At 41.9% G+C, this 20,588-nt stretch overlaps 1 protein-coding gene across 3 annotated transcripts in view; it reads left to right on the top strand.

Moving 5' to 3' along the window:
• Positions 1 to 20,588, top strand: part of USP15 (ubiquitin specific peptidase 15) — a 72,927-nt gene that overhangs the window by 33,995 nt on the left and 18,344 nt on the right. For 2 of the 3 annotated variants that reach the window (XM_051628338.1, XM_051628356.1), the window contains 2 exons: positions 12,289 to 12,372; positions 18,964 to 19,108. In XM_051628338.1, coding sequence (XP_051484298.1) covers positions 12,289 to 12,372; positions 18,964 to 19,108 — 229 coding nt within the window. The remainder of the gene's footprint in view (positions 1 to 12,288; positions 12,373 to 18,963; positions 19,109 to 20,588) is intronic. The other variant, XM_051628347.1, reaches the window with a different exon arrangement.

Below are 20,588 nucleotides of genomic sequence, written 5' to 3'. Positions count from 1 at the left end.
CCCCCTAGGAAATTGATTCAGTGCTAAAAGAGCAGTCGCTAGCAGGCGTGCTTGGTCTCCTGAGGGGATGACATTGACAAAACCCTCTGTCTTTGCCAGCACCTCTAATTTAGTGTTCAGGGTTTGATTTGCCCTTTCGACTATGGCTTGTTGTATTGGCTGGGCTTTTTCAGGTGGCCCCTGGGCCAGTGTCCCTACTCCCCCTCCCTTTGTGAAATGTACGTACAGGTCGAGTGGAACACCTGGGTTCCACCTGGCGAGCGTGCTTGATGATACCTGTTGCTCGATGAAATCGAGGGAGTTCATTGCTTCTGTCGTCAGAGTTTTTTTGTTCCCATGGATTCTTTCCTTTTAGAAGATCATGCAGGGGGGCCATGATTTCAGGGGGTATCAGGACAATATTGCGGAGCCATTGCAAGGACCCCACTAATTGTTGCATGTCGTGGAGTGTTCTGATGTCCCGACAGATTTTAATTTGGGGGGGTGTTATATAAGAACTGGTGATCCCCACTCCCAGAAAGGTTACACATGGTCCTCTTTTGACTTTTGCGCTCGCAATTTCGAACCCGTTTGTTTTTAAAGTTTCCGAAACTGCTGATACCAGATGGTCCACCTGACTTCCTGACGGCGCGGCAATCAAGATATTGTCCATGTACTGAATGATAGTCGCTGTCGGGTCACTGCACCGAACCGGTGCCAGCGCCCGATCCACTGCAATCTGGCAAATGGTAGGTGAGTTGATCATTCCCTGAGGCAGCACTTTCCACTAGAAGCGCAGGTTAGGGCGTTGGCTGTTTGGGAACACGACAGAAAAAGCAAACCGCTCCTTGTCCTCTTCATGCAGGGGTATTGAAAAGAAACAGTCCTTAATGTCAAGGACGGCACAAGGTTGTCCTTCTGGTATCATGGAGTTCATAGGTAATAACGTTTGGACAGGACCCATTGGTTGGATCCTCTTGTTTACTTCTCGCAGGTCATGAAGGAGACGAAACCCTTCACCAGAACGTTTGGGGATTACGAAAACTGGGGTGTTCCATGGGCTGGTGGAAGGCTCTATGTGACCTCATTGTAGTTCTCGGTCAACTAGTTCAAGAAGAGCGTCCATTCGAGGCTTTGGCAGGGGCCACTGCTCGACCCACACTGGGTCGGACGATTTCCACATCTGTCTGATTGGTGGAAGTGCGTGTGCGGCAATGGCCCTCACAGTAAATTTGTCACCCTGGCTTTCAAAAGGGCTAGAGCGTCCCTTCCCAACAGGGGTGGGACTCCAGGCATGACATATGGGAAGAGGGTTATGGTTTTCTCCGGTCCTTTTTCCGTGTGAAGAGTGATCGCTACTAATTGAGCGCTCTTTCGAGCCTGGGTTAGTCCTCCGACTCCGCCCACCATGGGGGCATTCTCCAATTTCCAGTGCTGGGGCCAGTTTGTTTCGGGAATGACTGTAACATCTGCTCCGGTGTCAATCAAAAAGGGAACACTAATGGTGATGTCATTTAAGGTATTGCAAAGGGAACAGATCCCCCAAACCACTGGCGGGCTATCACATTTCACTGCCAGGGCCACCCTGGGGTCTCGCCCCCAGAGGGTGGTCCTTGCTGTTCCTGAGGTAGGGGCAGGTTTGGCTGGATTGTTGGTTGAGCCATAAAGTTGGTTGCTTCTCGAGGGTGCTGCGGGTTCGGATGCATTCCACCCCATCCGCGGTTGGTATGGTTGGGCCGCCTCATGTCCCACGTGGGAGAAGGCTGTGCACGGCCCCGGTGCCCTCTCCCCCTCCCGTTTCCCTGGTTTCTAGATCTGCATTCCCTGGCGAAATGTCCCTTCTTTCCACAAACCCAACAGAGTCCTCTGGGTCGATTTTGGTGCGGGGGGAGTGCTGTTGGTGGGTCCCCCAACCGAGGGCAGTTTGCTATCATATGCCCTGCCTGACCACATTTAAAACATGCCATCACATTAGCCATCATGGTATTAACAGCCATCTGAATTGGGGTTAGATGCTCTTCCCTTGCGATGTGCCTAATCATGTCCGCGATACTCGACCTCACTGGCAGTGAACATAGGATTTCTTTGGTTACTGAGTTACACTGCTGACGTAAACAGTCTGCGACAACCGGGCCTTTTGCTTCCGCGGGCAGGGTTGAGGAGTCAACTGCTGCCTGGAGGCGATCCACAAATTGTGCAAAACTCTCACTTTCCTTTTGCTTAATCGAGGACCACGGCGATGGCTTGACAACAGTTCTGGAAGTTGCGCGAATGGCTTATCTGGCTGCGCGAGTGGTTGCCATAATTTCATGGACCCGCAGGCCCTGGGCCTGCGCCTGGGGGGTGATCATTGTTGGGTCTTTACCCATCAGCCGCTGCAGTGTGGAGCCGTAGAGTGGGTGGTCTGCCCCAGTCACCTGGGCTAGTTGCCTTGTACAGTGGTCCTCCCATTCTTGTTTAAACACAAACATCCCTGCTCCGTCAAAGATCATTCTACAGGCTTGATTTATATCAAATGGGAGCAGATCATCTCCCCCAAAAAGGCCATCTATGAGGCTGGTGACCATAGCAGAATTGAGTCCTTTGTCCGCAATTGCCTTAATAATTGTATGTATGTCCTTAAGGTTTATTGGTGAAAAGACCCTCTGTCCCCCCTCCGTTAGCCGGACCGGGAATGCTAGTGTGGTTGGTGGGACCAAATCAGCACACGCAATTTTTATTCCTTTCCAGTCAGTGAAAGGGAATTCTTCCCCTCGCAGTCCTTTTTTATTTTGGATTTTATTTTTATTTTGGATGGGGATATATTTGCTTTTGACTGTATTTATTCCCATTTCCTCTTCCTCTGAAGTTGAATCCGTTGCGAACTCCTCGCTCCAGTCCGTGTCTGAGCCGAGGTCAGAGCTCGACTGACTGGCCGCTTCCGGTTGCCAGTGCCCTTTTGTCGGGCTCCGGCCCCGCCCCCTTCCGTCACGGGCGGGCGGACTCCGGCCCCGCCCCCCTCCTCTGCGAGTGGGCGGTTCCCTCCCTCCTGGCTCACCCCGCCCCCTGCGGGGCGGGCTGTTTGCCCTATAAGGCGGGTGGCTCTGATTGGCTCCGCCCTTTGCTCACGGCCCCCTCCCCCTGCCGCTCGTGCACGCCCATCGATGCCGGCGCCTCCTCCCCGCCCCCGCCACGTGCGCCTTCGCCCCGCTCCCTCCTCTTGCGCTCGGCGCCATCTCGGGGCGCACGTGGCGGCGGTTCGGCCCAGAGCTCCTCAGACCCCGATATCTCCGCGGCGCCCCTGGCCTCCTCGGCCAGCCCGCGCCAAAAGGATACGGCTCGTCTAAGCCTCTCCGTGAGCGGGTCGGGCTCCAGAGACCGTGGGGGGTCCGGAGACCGTGGGGGGTCCGGAGACCGTGGGGCCGCGCCGCCCCCCCCGCCGATCGGGGCTGGGGCTGCGCGGGGGGGGTCAGAGCGGGCGGGGATTCCAATGTTTTTGTCTCGCCTCCCCCCGGATCCCCGGGCTCGGCGGAATCGTCACCGCCTGGGGGGTGCAAGGTCTGTGTGGCCGCCCCGACTCCCAGTTTCGGGGTGACCTTTAAGCAATTCTTTGCCTCCCTCCAGGTCTCCTGTTCTCGTAGGGCTTTCTCCAGGGCCTGCACGACCCTCCCCCACGATTTCAGGTTTTTTCCACTACCCGAAGACATTGTCTCCTTGGCTAAAGCCTTAGTACATTTGTCCCACACCTCAGGGTGGAGAATATCCACCGGCTGGTCAATGACCCCGGTTTGCAAAAGTCTTGCAATAGCAAGAGTAAAATCTTTGGGCTTACAATCAGTCCCCCACTGCTTATGTATTTGTAATACGACCTTCACAAGGGTTTCCATTTCGACCTTCACGAGTGCCTCAATCCTCGTTGGTCCCGGAGCGTCCTCCTCCTTGTTGGTCCGGGGCGTCCGCCGGGCTGGTTTGACCGCTCCGGCCGCCGTTCACCAGATTCCAGGCGATTTCCCGATTCGGGGCGAGATCCCTCGATTCCCGGGTTTCGGCACCACTTGTTGCCTTCAGAAAGGCAAGGCGACCTGGTTCAGGAACGGCACGGCGACCAACCCCTGGTCACTCGGTCCATATGCACACAGACACCAATGTGGTGGATGGCAAAATGGCGTTTATTGCCATGCGGCATGGCATTATATAGCTTGAGCAACGTCACATCCGTTTTGCTTACATCACAGTCTATACACTATTGGCTGTCCCGAGGGGGGGGGGAGGACCCTGTCTTTCTGTACAGCATGAGATCTTCCGGCCGCCAGACCCTGGCTACAGAGCACATTTATTTTTTTTACCATACAAAAATTTAAGACTTTAAACATTAATAGTTGCGGGTTTTTTTTCTCCTTGTAATAGTGAATGTTTTCTTACAGTATTTTCATATGGTAAGTTTTTTCTTAATTTTTTTCCTGGTTCAAAACAATATGCCTTTTTGTCTTGGAAAACACTGAAGGCTCTTACTTGATTCTTTTTTGGTTTTGAGACAGATCCCATACTGGTTTTAAGAGAAAAAAAATGTAATAAAAGATGCTCAGCTATACTTTTCGAAATAATCCAGTGTTTGTATATCCAAGTTATGTTAGGAAAAAATGTCCATGAATCTTCAAAAGAAAAAGTGTATTTGTCTGCTGAAATGAAAAGTATCATCTTTAATCAAGAGATTTAAAATCTGCTGTTTTTTCTGAAGCAGTTGATGTGCAGAGAGGTGTTCCTTTCTACTGACTTTTCTGTAAGAAGGGTAATTGTGGAGAATAGAGCTGACTAGAGACTTAGTATGATGTCTTAAATTGTAAAAACAAGAGCTGTCAGAGCTTGTCTACCAGTCAAGAGCTAGATGGCAGTTTGCTGACACATAATAACTTACCATGTGTTTGAGCACCTGTGGGTAAACATCAAATGTTGGTAATGTACAACAGGCATTTTCAAGTTAGTTTAACAAACATGTTTGTTAATATCAGTTAATGCAGGGCTGAGAAACTCTTTAACTCTTTATCACTGGTCAAAATCATGTGGGCCCAACCATTCAGCTGGTTTTCAGTTCATTTCACTGTACACTTATGTAATTCATGCTTCATCTGCTTGTCTATGAGGGTATTACAGGAGACAGTGTCAAAAGGCTTACTGATGTTGAGATAAACAACATCCATTGCTCCCCCATCATGTGCCAAGCTACTTATCTCATCATAGAAGCCTATCAGGCTGGTTAAGCAACCCTTTCATTTTGTAACTCCATGTTTACTTGCCCTTGTCACCTTCTTAGCACCTGCAAGTACAGGCTTCTGTTGTTGGTTTCTGCCTTGCTCTCTTGGGGACAACCTTTACATCACCAACCAGTTCCTCCTTATTTGTAAGTATCTGATCCAGCCAAGCACCTCTCCTTGCTGGCTTCTCAATCACCTGTGTCAGGAAGTTTTCATCAATGCACTGCAGAACCTTCCTGGATTGTGTCCTGCTATGTTGCCTTGCCAGCAGGTATCATGGTGGTCAAAGTCCCCCATAAGGATGAGGGCCTGTGAATGCTAGGTTTTGTCCAGTTGTCTGAGGAAGCCTTGTCTGCTTTTTTTTTCTAACCTGATCCAGGCAATCTGTATCAGTTGCCCACCAATTATTAGAGGAAAAGAGTTGTTCTGGTTGCAGTTGTTTTTGCTGATGTCCGTATTTATGTCTCAACTGTGGATCACTATAGGAGTTAAAAATTTAGGGCAGTTTAACCATAGGGTTAATTAAGTGTGTAGGGAAGTCAGTATCTCATGCAAGTTATTCTCTTGTTTTGGCATAGGATTACAGTGAAGTTTGGTTTTCAAACTGTCTTTTGCCAGACCATTAAAATGCTAAACTATTATAAATAATTTTGTGGGGTTTGTTTGTTAAATCGTAGAAAGTTACATGTCAAAGTGATCTGTTTTTTCAGCTGTATGCATGTAAGAAACACAACCATTTTCTGATTATTAGGCTTTTTACAATTGGAGTTTAAAATTGATTATTTTTGTCAAGCAAGTAACTGTATTCTTTAGACATCTTTCTCTGGCATTTTAAAACCACAGTAATGTTAATACATACTAAAGTTAGTATAGTACTAAAAGGATCTATAATTTGTCTTAAAACATTGCTGCACATTTGATTACCTGTTTTGTTGTAGGACATTCCTAAGTCATTGTAGTTGTTTTACAAGTAGGTACTTCTAGTCATTATTTTTGTATCATTTTAGAGACAGAACTGAAGTATGGCAATACACTCAGCATTAGCACTTACTGCCTTTTCAGGTTTTTTTTATTCCTGTTTGGGTCTTTTTGTTTGTTTGTTTATAGCGATGGGGGGATTTCTGCCAATGTTGTGAAGTTGTTTTTCCGCAAGCATTGACATCTGTTATAAACTTTAAGAGCTGTGAATGAATCCTGTTCTTTGTACACTGGATTTAGCAATCTAAGCAGCTGTAAGCAAAGAGAAAGGCTGCACACCTCCAAGTAGTAGGAATCTCTTCGTATCTTACCTGTGATTATCACTTGTGATAACTGTTGCAGAGACACCCACAAAACAGATAGAGCAGTTAGTCAAAACACAGACAAACTAAACAAGCCATGGAGTCACCCACAAAACAGAGCAGCTACTCGAAATGAAGATTTATTCCAATCAAAATTACTCAGCACTCCAATGGACCAAAGTCAAGCATAATGTCAGGCAGTAATAAAATATTACACAACTTTATTTAAGCATGCCTGTGTTTACTGAATAATACTTTTAGAAGGTGGCCCAAATGTCACACACAAAAGAGAAAACCTGCCACTCAAGATGCCCAGAAAAATGAGTCACTCAGCCAAAGAGGGTGAGGGCCCATTCAAGAATATATGCCCAGAGAGGTGGTGGAGGCCCCATCCCTGGAGACATTCAAGATCAGGCTTGACAAGGCTCTCAGTAACCTGATCTAGGTAAAAAGGTCTGTGTGTACTGTAGGGAGACCTGGACTAGATGACCTTTAAAGGTCCCTTCCAACCCCACACATTCTATGATTCTATCATACATCCAGAAGAAAGAAATACTCACCAAAGGGACCCAGGGGCAAGGGGCTGAACCCTGGGGAGTTTTTGTGGGCATTGTCCTGATCCAAGGCAAAGGTCTCTGACCACAGACCTCTGCTCCAAGGAGGACCAACTCGAATTGGCTCTTCAGTGGGGCTCTGTTTATATCCTACTCAAGTCTGATCTGTGGTCAGTTCTAATGGGCTGGAACCCCCATCTTCTGGACACTGTGAGCCTGGCAACAGGCAAAGTAAGGGCCTGGACAAAAGGTAGTCAGATTTCAACAGCCAGAAAGCCCTGATCTTTGTCAGGTTTTTGGCAATGCCAGTGCATCTGCCACAGTCCACTCAGTGAGTGACCACAGTCATGACTTGACTGGTTTCCTTGAAGTGGTTGTACATTTGTCTCTTGCCTCCAAAGTTAAAAGGGAGCACAGTCTCAATGAGCTTTAGTGCCCATTCTGGATCATTGTTCCTTAATTACTCTAATATCCAATAGGGAAACAGGTTTCAAGGGGGTACAGTCTGCCATTAACAGATTTCACTAATGCATGCTTAATTCAGCATATTACAATAAAAATTACAGTAATCATAACTACAGTAATCATTCAAGAAAATCCAAACATATCAGACTCCCCAGCCAATTAGTTCCCAGTACAGCAACAGTCACTTCTGAATGTTTTCCACTTTCTTATTGGGAGCAACATTTGTCTGTGAACAGGTTTAAGATTTCCACACACCTTTATCCTTCAACAGCATATAGTATTAGTGTTCCACCCCAGCACTGTATTTGCTAGTTCCCATGGTAATGCTGTTCCAGTCCTCACCCTGTGACATAATCAGTGGGTAGGAAAAATGGTAAGTTCACCATTTGGGTGAATCCTGCTATCATTTTTGACACCATGTGTTGTCAAAGTCCTGCTTGTCACCATTGCCAGTAGGAGCACCAAGGCAGTCTGCTTTTCCGTTGTCCTGTAAGAAAACACAGAGCTGGCCTGCACTTAGAAACCAAGCTTTGGGATTAGAAGTCAGGGATTATCCACCAAGCACAAATACGGTGGGTTTTTCCACTCCTGTCCAGGGCTTTCCAGGCATATAAGCCTGTGGCTTTTGCCAGGGTCATAGGCACAATGCCAGTGGAGGGCACTTTCAGCATTAGAGGTTGTCCAGTGGGAACTGGTTCCTTTTATTGTCTGGTATAGGGTCAATGCCTGCTAATGATCTTGTGCGGGTTTTCATAACTTCCACAGCTGTTGTTAACAACTAAGACTGCTTGCGGTAACTACATGTCCCAGTCATAGTGCAAGACATCAGCATGTCTTTTAATCAAACCATTGGTTTGTTTGACTGTCCTGTGAGGCTGCACCTGTACTACTTTGTTCAGTTCTGGGCCCCTCAGTACAAGAAGGATATTGAGGTGCTGTATCATGTCCAAAGAAGGGAACGAAGGTGGTGAAGAGTCTAGAGAACAAGTCTTAAAAGGAGCAGCTGAGGGAGCTGGGGTTGTTTAGCCTGGAGAAAAGGAGGCTGAGGGGAGACCTTATTGCTATCCACAACTATCTCAAAGGAGGTTGTAGCAAGGTGGTGGTTGGTCTCTTCTCCCAAATTGTAAGTGATAGGACAAGAGGAAATTACCTGAAGTTGTGCCAGGGGAGGTTTAGATTGGTTCTTAGGAAGAATTTCATTACTGAAACAGTTGTCAGGCACTGGAACAGGCTGCCCAGGGAAGTAGTTGAGTCACCATCACTGGAGGTATTTAAAAGATGTGTATATATGGTTCTTCAGGACATAATTTCGTGGTGGATTTGACAGTATGTTAAATTAATGTGTGGACTCTATGATAGTACAGGTCTTTTCCAACCAAAACAATTCTATGATAATACAGTGTATGAAACACCCATTGAATGCCTTCCTCTCAGCCCCAGTTCTGAATCACTGTGGCCATAAATTGTGGTCTGTCATCACTGAATACTTTCATACCCTCATACAGCACTCCCACCGTTTGTCCCCTGGTGGCAGTGCTAGCAGCTGTAGCTATAGTCAGTCCCAACACCACCTCTACTCCTAGTAAAATACATCTCTAAGAAGTGCTGATTACTTTAGATTGCAGTAGTGCAGGAGCAGTCTGTAGGTTCCTGTAAGAGTGACTTCCATTCCACGGCTCCTAAATCCCCCCTCAGCCATTGGGCAGATACCACTGCCTGCCTGCTAATACATCACATTCCAGTGTATTTCCCTTTCCATCTTGCTGAGCTAATCTGTTCCATATCAAGAAACAGAGGATGCCAGCCCACGTGAGCAGTTTTAATTTAGCCTTGGCTGTAGCCATGGCGTAGCTGACTGCTGGTAGGGGCTGTGCTCCGGCCCACCTGAATGAAGCAGCCTCCCTGCCTGCTCCTCTGCTGGGCTTCACTCGCCCTTTGGTAATTCCACTGGATTCTGGGTGTAGTTGCTGGATTGCCTGTGCAGCACTGCCTGCAGTGTCTCCTGCACTTAGTGCATTTTGCCAAAGGTATTTCCTTCCCAGAATGGTCGTTCAATCCAGCATACCCTAGCAGGGTTCAGACTCCTGGAAAAGGCTGGTCTGAGTGAGGTTTGGGACTGGCTTGTACACTCCTGTTCCTGCCTGTGCCACTGCCCAGCTCTGCCTGCCCCACCTTGCACCCATGACTGACTGCATTGTGTAATGTCTCTGCCCCAGTCATCACATGCGCAGGAGGATTCTCAGGATTTTGCTGGTTACATTCTGTAGCTCTCTGAATCCTTTCTCTGAGAGCCGGCGTATCTATCTTGAAAATGTCTGGTAGCTCTCCAATCAGCAGCCTGAGGTGGCAGGGATCCCACCAGGGCATCAGTCTCTACCTGGTGCCGCTGCCTCGTATGTGGCATGGATACATGCAACCTTTTGCACTCCTTCCACCAACTCCCACAGCCCTTTTACCTGGATAGTAACAGGCTCCCCTCCTTCTTTGAGGTCCACAACCCCAGATCAGCAAGCAGTCAGGATGTGATGGACTGGTTGCCTGCTGGTCCGTCACTGAGAAATGCTGCCAGACCCCAAAACCCAATTGCCTCAGCATCACTCAGCAGTATCTGATCCCCCACTCCCACTGTTAAAGAGGCTCGCCGCAAATAGTGAGTTTCTGTTTCACCTGGCTTGCACATAAACAACTTGGAGTTCCCTGAGCTCAGGTCCCAACCAGGGGGTGGCATGGACAGGGGATTCGGGAATTCCCACCAGGCAGTCCTGCATGCCTCTCGCTCTTAGTAATAGGTCGCACTTCCTTTTCTTCCAGTTCCTCCATTTCTTTAGAAGTATTTTCATCAGGCTCTTCCCAAGTGTTCCCAACCTAATCTTTGCTGGTCTGCTCCCACAATTAATTTTAGCGTTTGGGCAGCACTGGGGGGGCTTTTATGCTTGTGCCAGCATGATCTCAATCAGCAGATGCTGATTGAACAATCTGCTTCTGATTCTAACATTCCAGAATGGTCCTGCACCTGAATTACACAAGCACCTAGGGTGGCACACGTAGTTTCTTTATCTCCACCACACCAAAAGCTTGCATCTGCCACAACGGCAAATACTATCAAAGAGTAAAACTACTGATTGTCCTCTTTGCAAAGAAACAGATTAATTTATTTTTACTTTTTGGTGGAAACCAGACTTTTATTTATGTAGCTAGTTCTGGTTTCTTTTACTTTTTAGACAATTATACATTGCGTTTTTTAAATCTAAAGCTGTACTGCGTTTGAATTTAGTTTAAATTATATGTAAACTTACCTGGCACAGGTTGCCTGGGGAGGTTGTGGATGCCCCCTACCTGGAAGTATTGAAGGCCAGGTTTGATGGGGCTTTGAGCAATGTGGTCTAGTGGGAGATGTCCCTGCCCATGCATGGGGATTGGACCTAGATGATCTCTAGAATCCCTTCCAGACCAAACCATTCTGTAATTCTGTAATTCAAAAATGTTTTGAGAAGTTCAATTTTGGTTCAAAATTGCTCAGTTCAAATAGCTTCTTCTAAAATAATGATATGCAAATGTACATAATTTAACTTTTGTCTTGAATTTGGGTAGGGTTAAACTGACTTCGATTTTATAGCTTTCTTGTTGACACAGTCTGTGTTTTAATTCTTTGAAGATAATGTTCAAAGACGAGGCTTTAGATTGATAAAGAAAATCTGCAGGAAAGCTTTAGGATTGATGGTCAGAATACTTAAAAAATTAAATGTTTTCTTTGCATGTTGATGTATCTTTCCTTTTTGAAAAGAGTTTATTAATGAAAAGTTGAAAATAAATGTGAAAATACACCTGGGACAATTCCCTAGGTAAAAATGTTTATCTCCTTGCAGAGTTTAGTTCTTGAAAGGTGCCTAAAAAAATCCTGAGCATGCAGAATTTCTTCTCTTAATATTGTATGTGATATGTATTTAAAAGCTTTCCAATGACAGCTGGAGGTTTTTGCAAATCACTTGGAATTTCACAGGGCCCACAAAAACATAGTGCCTAAATGCTTTTGAGAATTCAGAGCTTTTTCCATGGTTATTTCTAAGATTTTATTAGAAAAAAAAATGGTCTGCCATGTAGTTGATCATTGTATTTAATTGCTGTATCCAGAGGGTGTTTGTGATTAAAGTTATTAATATTCTTATACTTAAAAATAGTCCTGAATAATGTGGATGAGTGATAGTTCTGTTGGCAAAAAAAAGGTTTTTAAAGGTCATTTAGTATTGTGCATAGTCTTTTGGAATTTCTTTAACAATATTAATAAAACAGTTTTATTTACATGTTTTTTCATGCTGGTATTAAACTAACCTTGAAGTATGTATCTTAATCATTTTTGTATCTTGTCTCAACATCCATTTGTGGTTAAATGAAAAATTAATACAATTTCCATGTTGGAAACTTTCCATTCTACATTTTAGACCATCAAAATATCTATAGTCATACTATAAACTGAAAACAATTTTTCTAGCACAGTGGCCTGTGATTTTTTTTTTTTTTTTTTGCTTGTTTGATTTTTGGTTTCAATAGCTCTGTTTCTTCAACATTATATGAAAGTTAAAAGTACTGTGAAGCATTTCAAGTTTTAAAAGATGGATTCTGAGGGCTCTGTGTCCTGGGTAATTTTCATATTTTACCCACTTAAAAAAATATATTTCTTTTCCATGCTTGTTTATATGCATTGCTCATTTGTTAGCTTTCTTTCATGGTTTTTAATATCTTAGTGTTTTTATCTAATTTATCATTTTCATATTTTTTAAGGTCCCCAGGTGCATCAAATTTTTCAACTTTACCAAAGATCTCTCCATCTCTATCAAATAATTATAACAACATGAACAACAGAAAGTAAGCAATATACCTTAAAACATTATTTAATTTTATTGCCCCAGTGTGGCACCAAAAAATTTTGATGTTTTCTAACTCCTAGCTGAAGGATTTTGATTTGTTTTGCAATATTGGGATTGTGAATTGTTACTGGTTACTCTTTCATAGTGTAGGTATTGTAAAGCATGGTATCGTTAAATGAAACACAGTTAAAGATGTTTGGTAACTCTCCAAGTCCTCAGTCACACAGACACTAAAAAGGATGTTGAGCGTTGTAAGAAAATACATAAAGACTTCATTTAGAGTTTAAGATGCTAAAAATTCACTGTTGTTATTATTATTATTATTATTATCCTACCTGAATTTAGATGGATAATAAAAATAGTACAAGCTACCTGTATTTATGGTGGTTGGGTTTCCCCATTTAATGATGCTGAGGTACCTAGCAGCCTATGTGATACCAGACATTGATTCGAGTCCACTGCAGCTTTAGCTATTATGGTTATCATAGGGATTATAGTCATTGATTATTTATCAGTAACTTAATTTCTGTGTCTTAGTGATAGAAGATTTGAGAGAGGTCAGTCTGATAGTTGTGCTTGAATATTACAATGAGCAAAGGTTTAGTAAAAGAGGCTTCTTGCTTTTAAAGGTTTTCTCCTTTATATTCCGAGTCAGAAGTTTAATAGAGGATGTGATAAAACTCTACAAGAAGACCTTTCATATTCCAGTGACCAACTTTGTATGTAATCTTTTTTTGTTTTACACAACTGTAAAAAAGTTGGTGAATATAGAAAAATATGGAATTTTTCACTTTAACAGATAATGGAGCATCTTTCAAATGCTTGAAACCAGAGAGCACTCATCTTTAATGCAAGCTGGGGGAAGTTGAAGAGGCTTATTTTTACAATTGATTCAAATTTAAAATATTTTTCCCAACATGAATTTGGTGATCAAACATGAAGATGTTAAATATTAAAAAGGTGACATAAATATTAAGTATCTTATACAATATCTTCCAGTTAAATACTGCATTTATCAGAAGTGACTTTTCCTAAGGGGTGAAGTGTCACTTGTGCTTCTACCAATTGTGAGTAGCCCCAACTTTCACTGTTGAACAGTTGAAATCCATGTATTTAACTGCAGTCTATTGTACTCTGTGTGTGAATGTGTAGTAAATAAGAAGTACATTGTAACTATGATTGCATGAAAAATTACTTGACCAGAGCTGAGTCTCCAGCTGAGAACTAATCTCTCCTTCCCCAATTGCTTATGCAAAAGACAGTTACAACACCAAAACCAAAGCTAAACAGTTACTTTTCCTAGGGAGCCACCATTTTAAATCAAGCCAACACAGCTTTCTTCTTTTTTATTTTTTAATTTTCTTTTTTTAATGTTAGCTTCTCCCTAGTGATGCTGTAGTTATTTTTAGGAAGCACTTATGAAACCAGTTGCTATCTCTTGCAGCTCTTAAAGAGACTTTCTTCACTTGCTTTAGCTGATTTTTTTATTTCTTGGTTTATTTTGGAGCCAAAATGGAAACTTTTAGAACTTAAGGTAAAATTCTGAGGGGTTTTGTTTGGTTTTTGAATTTGAGAATTTTCAACAGAAATACATGTTTAAAAGGAAGTGATATGTAATTCAGATATTAAAAGAAATTGGTCCTTTGAAGTGTCCTAACTGTAACTTAACCATCTGTAAATCAGATAGTAGGTACGTGAATCATGAGCCGTTTTTCTCTTGTAACTCAAAACACTATCCATCTGGATGTTATGTAAGGCAGACATTCAATGCAGAGGTAGATGGTTTTCCTTACAATGCAGTACTCCAATTATGAGTGTAAAATAAATGTTTAAAAAAATCACAAATTTATTATTCACTAGAACGTATAATGCAGGAGAATCTTTACTAGCACTTCTGTCAGAATGTGTGTTCAACAAGAACTAGTTTAGTTACAGAGAAGTCATATCCATAAATACACCATGTACTTGAAAATACATACTGTTGCATTAAGAATTTTTTGCTTCAAAAAGGAAGATGAAAGATACATCTCTGTATTCAATTCTATTATATCATTAAGATCAGTTTCTGCCTGTATTTTAGTCTTCTTGCAATTATCTTCTTGTCTAAGCAAACACTCCTTTCCCATTAATTAATTCTATCTTCTTTTCATTAATTTCTTAATCAACTACTTAATGTCAGCTTTCTGGGAATATCGTCATGTTTCTTCCTAATTGTCTCTATTGCACAATATCTTTAGTATAATAGCAAAATTCTACATTTGTGACACCTCCATATGGATATGAGACACTGTGACTCTAAAAGAAATACTAACATTTGTTTGTAAGATAAATTTAGCTGATGAAGTTGATTTGTAAGGCAGAAAAAGCAAACAACAGGTTTGTGTAGTAGTAGTCATAGCTGCTATTCATTGCAACCAAGTTTTTGCAGTTATTAAATCTCAGCTATAGAGCACAACAAATTGTGTTGGAAGTCTGAAAAGCATCATGTTTCTCTATATGGCACACATTTCTGTAATGCTTGTCTGATCCAGGAAGTAGCCCTCAAATTAGTAAATATTTAGTCGTATGTCGAGCTAGTCATGTGTTAGGTAATAGAAACAGCTTGTGCAAACTTTCTCAGGTCCAAAGCCTTCATTTCTGTAAATGTCAGTTTGCATTTGATGGAATGGAGGAGTCCAAATAATTGATCTTTGGTGTTCTTTTGCCTTTACAGGTGATCGTGTTGAAAGAATAACATAGGAAGATTAGCATAATATGTGTTAGTGGATTCAGAAGAGCAGGGAGAGACACATCATTTAGGTCTTACTGAAATTTCTGTTTATTGCTGTAATATAGCAATACATTTCATGTCACATGGTATTTTTTAAATTATATGGGGAGGGGATTAAAACAGTTGAACAGGGATTTTGCTTTGGGAATTAAGTGAAAAGTTGTTTTGTTTTCTTCATTTGTAACCAATGTTTCAGGCTCCTAAATAACTTGTTTCATCATTCAGTTGTGTCAGACAGCTAGCTGGCAGCTTTGTTCACAAGCTTGGTATATTTCAATATGTTTATTTCAAGAAGTGTATATCTTAATTACATCACCTGTAGAAACACTTTCTTCATGTTGCACCTGACACATTGGCAAACATGCAAGAATTAATATTTTTTTATTTAAGTAGATTATAATGTTATATTTTGCTCTCCAGACAGCAAGCACAAACAGTAACAAAGACTGTTGTCTTTGCGTAGTGACTCGAGCCTTTCCTGCTGCTTCAGGCATCTCTAAAAATTGATAGAACCCCATTATGAGTTGTTACACTTGTTAAAGTGGCTGGTCACTTAAACACATCGACAGTGCATTAAAGTGGTTGAAATATTTCAGAGCTCAGTAAGTGTTCCAAGCTTACAATTTTCTGGGCTCATTTTTGCAACTCAGATTCCTTTTGCAGCACTTGTTGTTGGTATATGGCAGTCCACTGTCAAACTGTCCTTTCCAAAGCTAGTGGTGCTTTTCCAAACATCTCTGTTCCAAATTCATTCTTCCCAGAACTCTTGCTGCACAATGAGTGGTCTGAGTTCATCATCATCTGAAAGCTCCTTCGAGCTTTAAAGGCAGGATACAGACAGTACATATAAGTCATTTCAAATATGGCACGTGTAACTCAAAATTTTAAGATTTACAGATAATAAAATCTTGTTCAGAAACCTCCCTTTTCCATTTTCACTGCTTCAGGAACTCTAGCCGTTCAGGGGTCTGAAGATGGTTTCCTTTTTCTAAGTCTCATCTTATTTTTTTAGCATCTGTTTCTTTTAAGAGCCAGCAGTGTTTTCTTTCTGTATTGCCCTTACTTGACTGGCCCATTCTAATACTATCCTTCTGCTTTACCATGCTTTGGTCCTTCTTTAAAGGCAACTTTCTAAGGGTTTTGCAGGAAAAGTGGATGGGGACAAGCTATCACAAGTTACTTTTTCTTAGGCATTTCTGTTTCAATGAAGCTTATGTAGACTTGTCTTGCATCTTTACTTGCTTACCATTGTTAGCCATTTACTACTAACTGTTTATGATACGTTATTTTTTTGGCCAATCTCAAAAGCATGAAAAGCAGAGGCACAATATAATTTAAATAAAAATAATTATTCCAGAAAAATGTTAAGTTTGCAGACTGATAAAGTTGTAAAGAGACATCTCCTAGTCTACTGCACATAGCAAGCACTGTATTTTGCTTGATACATTTTGACAAAGTATCACAGAAATGTGAAAGAAAAATACATTCATAGACCTGACTCATGGAACAAGTGTGGTAACTGTATTCTATAAACCCCTCAAATGAAGTTCTGTGGACCAGCACAGAAGATGGAAGAGTTCAGAAATGGCTTTCCCTTTTGAAACTTAGACTCTGACAATTTGTCCCTTAGAGCAAACGAACATTAGGAATCTATCAGCATTAAAATTATCTTGAATTAAATTATCATTATGTTACTTGGCTAATTTGAGGAGGTCAGTCACATGAACGCATTAGAGCCAAAAGACACTAATTGCATTTCCTAGCTTTCTGGTGTCCCTCCTAAGGTGGCAGGCCATGAAGGGGGAAAAGCTGCAGAGAAGGAAAAAGAAAGGGAATGAAGAGCCCCAGGAAAATCACATTCAGTCTGTTTATTACCCCTACATCTCCTAAATTTCCAAAAGAGATTACTGTTAACCATGTGCAAAGTGTACTCTTCCAGTCAGGTGAGGAAAGCAGTTAGGAATATGCTGGGCTGAAAGCTGAAGCTTAGTTATGTATCCTGTATGTGTGCCCTAGATGATCTTTAGGGTCCCTTCCAACCCAAACCATTTTAGGATTCTGTGATTTCTGTTACTGCATGTGCACTGTTGAGCTGGGTTGGAGGCTTGGTTACATTGTGAAGGTTGCATTAGCACCAGTGGCAAGCTTGTGCTTTCTCTTCCTGGGGGAACTAAGGCTTGCCACTTTAAAGGGATTTGTGGTTGATTGCAGAAGCTGGACAGGAACTGCAAAGGGAGATGGAAGGTGATTTTCCCTGGGGATCTCTCATGCATGGGTGAACCAGGGACTAATGGCAACAAAGGCCAACCACAGAAGCAAACTTGAAGGTTACATGGCCTTGGAGTTCAAAAAGTATCTTGTGTAAACTAGGGTGAAGCATTTAAGTTAGGACTAAGCTGAAAGAGCAAAACCAACCTTACAGGGATTTTTCCTGGAGAGTGACCAGTAAACACAATGCCACCTAGCTAGTCTGGGGGGAAGCCAGAGAGCAGAGAAAATGCATGTATATGAAAAAGGGAAGGCTTGATAGGAAAGTCAGCTATTGGAAAGAAATACCAGGTGTAATAGTTTGAGAACATCAGGTTTAAGGACAGTGGAGCTATAGAACTACACAGATTTCTGAGGCCATCAAAAGAGGAAAATAATTTCTTCCACTTCTGCTTGAAATTGTTTTGATTTAAATAAAAAAACTGTTATTAATGAAAAGTGAGTAATTGTGCAACGAGGGGACAGTTGTAAATCGGTTAGATGTAAAGAGTGTAATACTGGTCAGGAATAATGGTTGGAGTGCACCACTGGTCACTTGCATCCTCAGACTTATAAATCTCATTTATCAGGATGTATTCTTTGCTCTGCATGTTTTTCCTTGTAATTCTTAGCAAATGACTTTCAAATTTTTGTTCCAGTTGCTTCAAATGTAAATAATGCTTAGTGACTGCAGAAATACTCTTGACCTTCAGCCAAAGCTATTATCACGCAGACGTCATTATGATCAGTGCCTGAAATAGCTTATGAAAGAGTTTAACCTTTTTGGTTGGTTGTTTTTTCTAACATCTGTAGTATTACAGAGCATCCTCTTAGAAGATTCTTTTGCCTTTCTGGTGTTCTCAGATATGCTTAGTTTACTGTGTTGAGGTTTATTCCATATTTAGTATTTGCATTATTTCATCTGGAAACAAATTGCCTTAAATCTTACCATTTTGCCTATTTCAGTCTTCTCCAGTTTCTCCAAACAGATGCATCATAGAGATTTATAAGGAAGTTGTTACAGGGCATTTTGCGCATTCTTTTACCTCTCAAGGCTTTCCTGCATTTGCATGCTGGATTGTGCTGTCCTAGCAGGGAAGCTATAAATAGACTGTCTGATGCAGTGAGGCAGCTATGCCACAGTGGCCTTGGAAATCTCAGCTTTCACCTGTAACTCTGCATTCCCGTTCCCACCGACCTCACTCTCTTGCAGTAGCAGGATGCAAAAGGGCCGTAAATGATTGATTGCTGCTGGTGGTGTCTAAAGTCTGAGTGTATTAAATTTGATGGAGCAATGAAGAATGGAGTAAGCTGTGAAGCTGCTCCTATCAAAAAGGGGTAGGGATTTAATAATTACAGTTACTGCAGTACATTAGATTTTGGTTGTTTGCGGAGGTGACTTTTAAATTGAAATTAATGTTATTGCAGAAGTTACATGTTCTGTAAAATCCTTCCTTGTTCACAGAAGTTACTTTAACGTTTTTAATCATTTAAGTTTGTAAAGTGCTTTTATGCATTAAAGTATTATAGAGTACATGTTTACATTGTGAAAGGTGTTTTGTTTTTTTACAGTGTGAAAAATTCAAACTATTGTCTCCCATCATATACTGCTTATAAGAATTATGATTATTCAGAGCCAGGAAGACACAATGAGCAGCCAGGCCTGTGTGGCCTGAGTAACTTGGGGAATACATGTTTCATGAACTCAGCAATTCAGGTACGTACTTCAGAATTAAATTAGCTTGCATTATTACTTGGAAATTAATATCTTGTTACATTTTTTCATGTTTGCAAACTGACGTTAAGAGGGTCCATTAAGTAGAAGGATAGGATTAAAAGTGAGGAAATAATGCATCTATATTGGTATATTAGTTGATTTACATAGGTGCTTTTATTGTTTCCCCTGCTATTGCACAGTGATCAATGTCAAAAAGAAATTGGACCAGCATTCTGCATAAGTGAATGTTTAAGTGGGATTCTTTGCATTTTGTAATGATTGCTGTGCACGCCTGTCACAAAACCCACTTTTTTGTTTTGAGATGCACTTGAGTACAGATTGCAGTGCTGAAGTGTCAAAAAGGAAATGACCAGTGGATTATTGGGCCTTTATTTCCAGCCAATCATTGTGTACTTTTAAGTGCGCAGGTTAATATGCAGGTAACCTTTGAACATTCCATTTGACCTTCCCTCTTTGAATGGCTACTATTTCATGGATGAGATATTTTGCAGGAATGTAATAGCTTGTTTCTTTGCTATGATTGCAAGAGAAATACTAGTATACTTAACATTACTCTTACCAAGACAAAATAAAACCTTAGTCCTTTTACTTTTGAGTCGAAGCTGCGGTGCTAGGTTATTTAATGATTAGAAAGAACTAGTAGTTTTATTTGGTTTTGTGTTCACATTCACATTTTTTCCTGCTGAGTGTAAAGATACTAGGTCTTAACCAAGTATACCTCAGAATACATGTCCTCCTTTGTTATCACAGGGGTTCCCGACTTAATGTTTGTTATTTCTTTGGGTGAAATAAAAATAATAATAACATTGAATTCCTTCTTTACTTGTTAAGAAAAAAAAAAGTCATTTCAGATACATTTTTAAGCTAAGTTTATGAAGTTGTTGAAAGTTGTTCAAAAGAAAAAATACTTAAGAGTTTTATTGTCTGTGCATATTTTTTATCCCTTCATTGTTTATAGAAACAGAATAATTTGGGTTAGAATAGACCCAAAAATCATCATGAGTCCCACTTCCTCTTTGTGTCTGTTATGCTAGTCTTGTCATTGAGAAAAGTCTGGCTCCAATTCTGTATAGTGGTAGCTCCCATTAGCTGCAGACAGCCATTTCTCCCCTTGGGCCTGCCTTCTTTAGTTTGAACAAATGCATTCAGCTCTCAGCCTTAGCTTGTGTGTTATTCTTCAGCCCCCTGACCATGTTGGTGGCCCTGCTCCACCCTTTCTTACACTGGGGAACCCTAAACAGGACAGTTCTCCAGCAGAAGTCTTACAAGTGCCAAAGAGAGGGGAAGACTTGCTTCCCTTTGCCTCTGGCTACTCTTGCTAATCCAGCCCAGCTTGCAGTCAGCCACCTTTCCCACAGGGATGCGCTGCTGGCACTTGCAGGTTTCCACAGAAAAGTACTGCTGAGTCATATTACTCAAAGCTGCTTTCTAGCCAGTCGACCCCCCTCCCCGAGTCTGT

Source organism: Apus apus, chromosome 1 (genome assembly GCF_020740795.1).
Source record: "Apus apus isolate bApuApu2 chromosome 1, bApuApu2.pri.cur, whole genome shotgun sequence".
In the NCBI taxonomy this organism is placed as follows: Eukaryota; Metazoa; Chordata; class Aves; order Apodiformes; family Apodidae; genus Apus; species Apus apus.
This window is presented reverse-complemented; position numbering and strand designations above follow the sequence as displayed.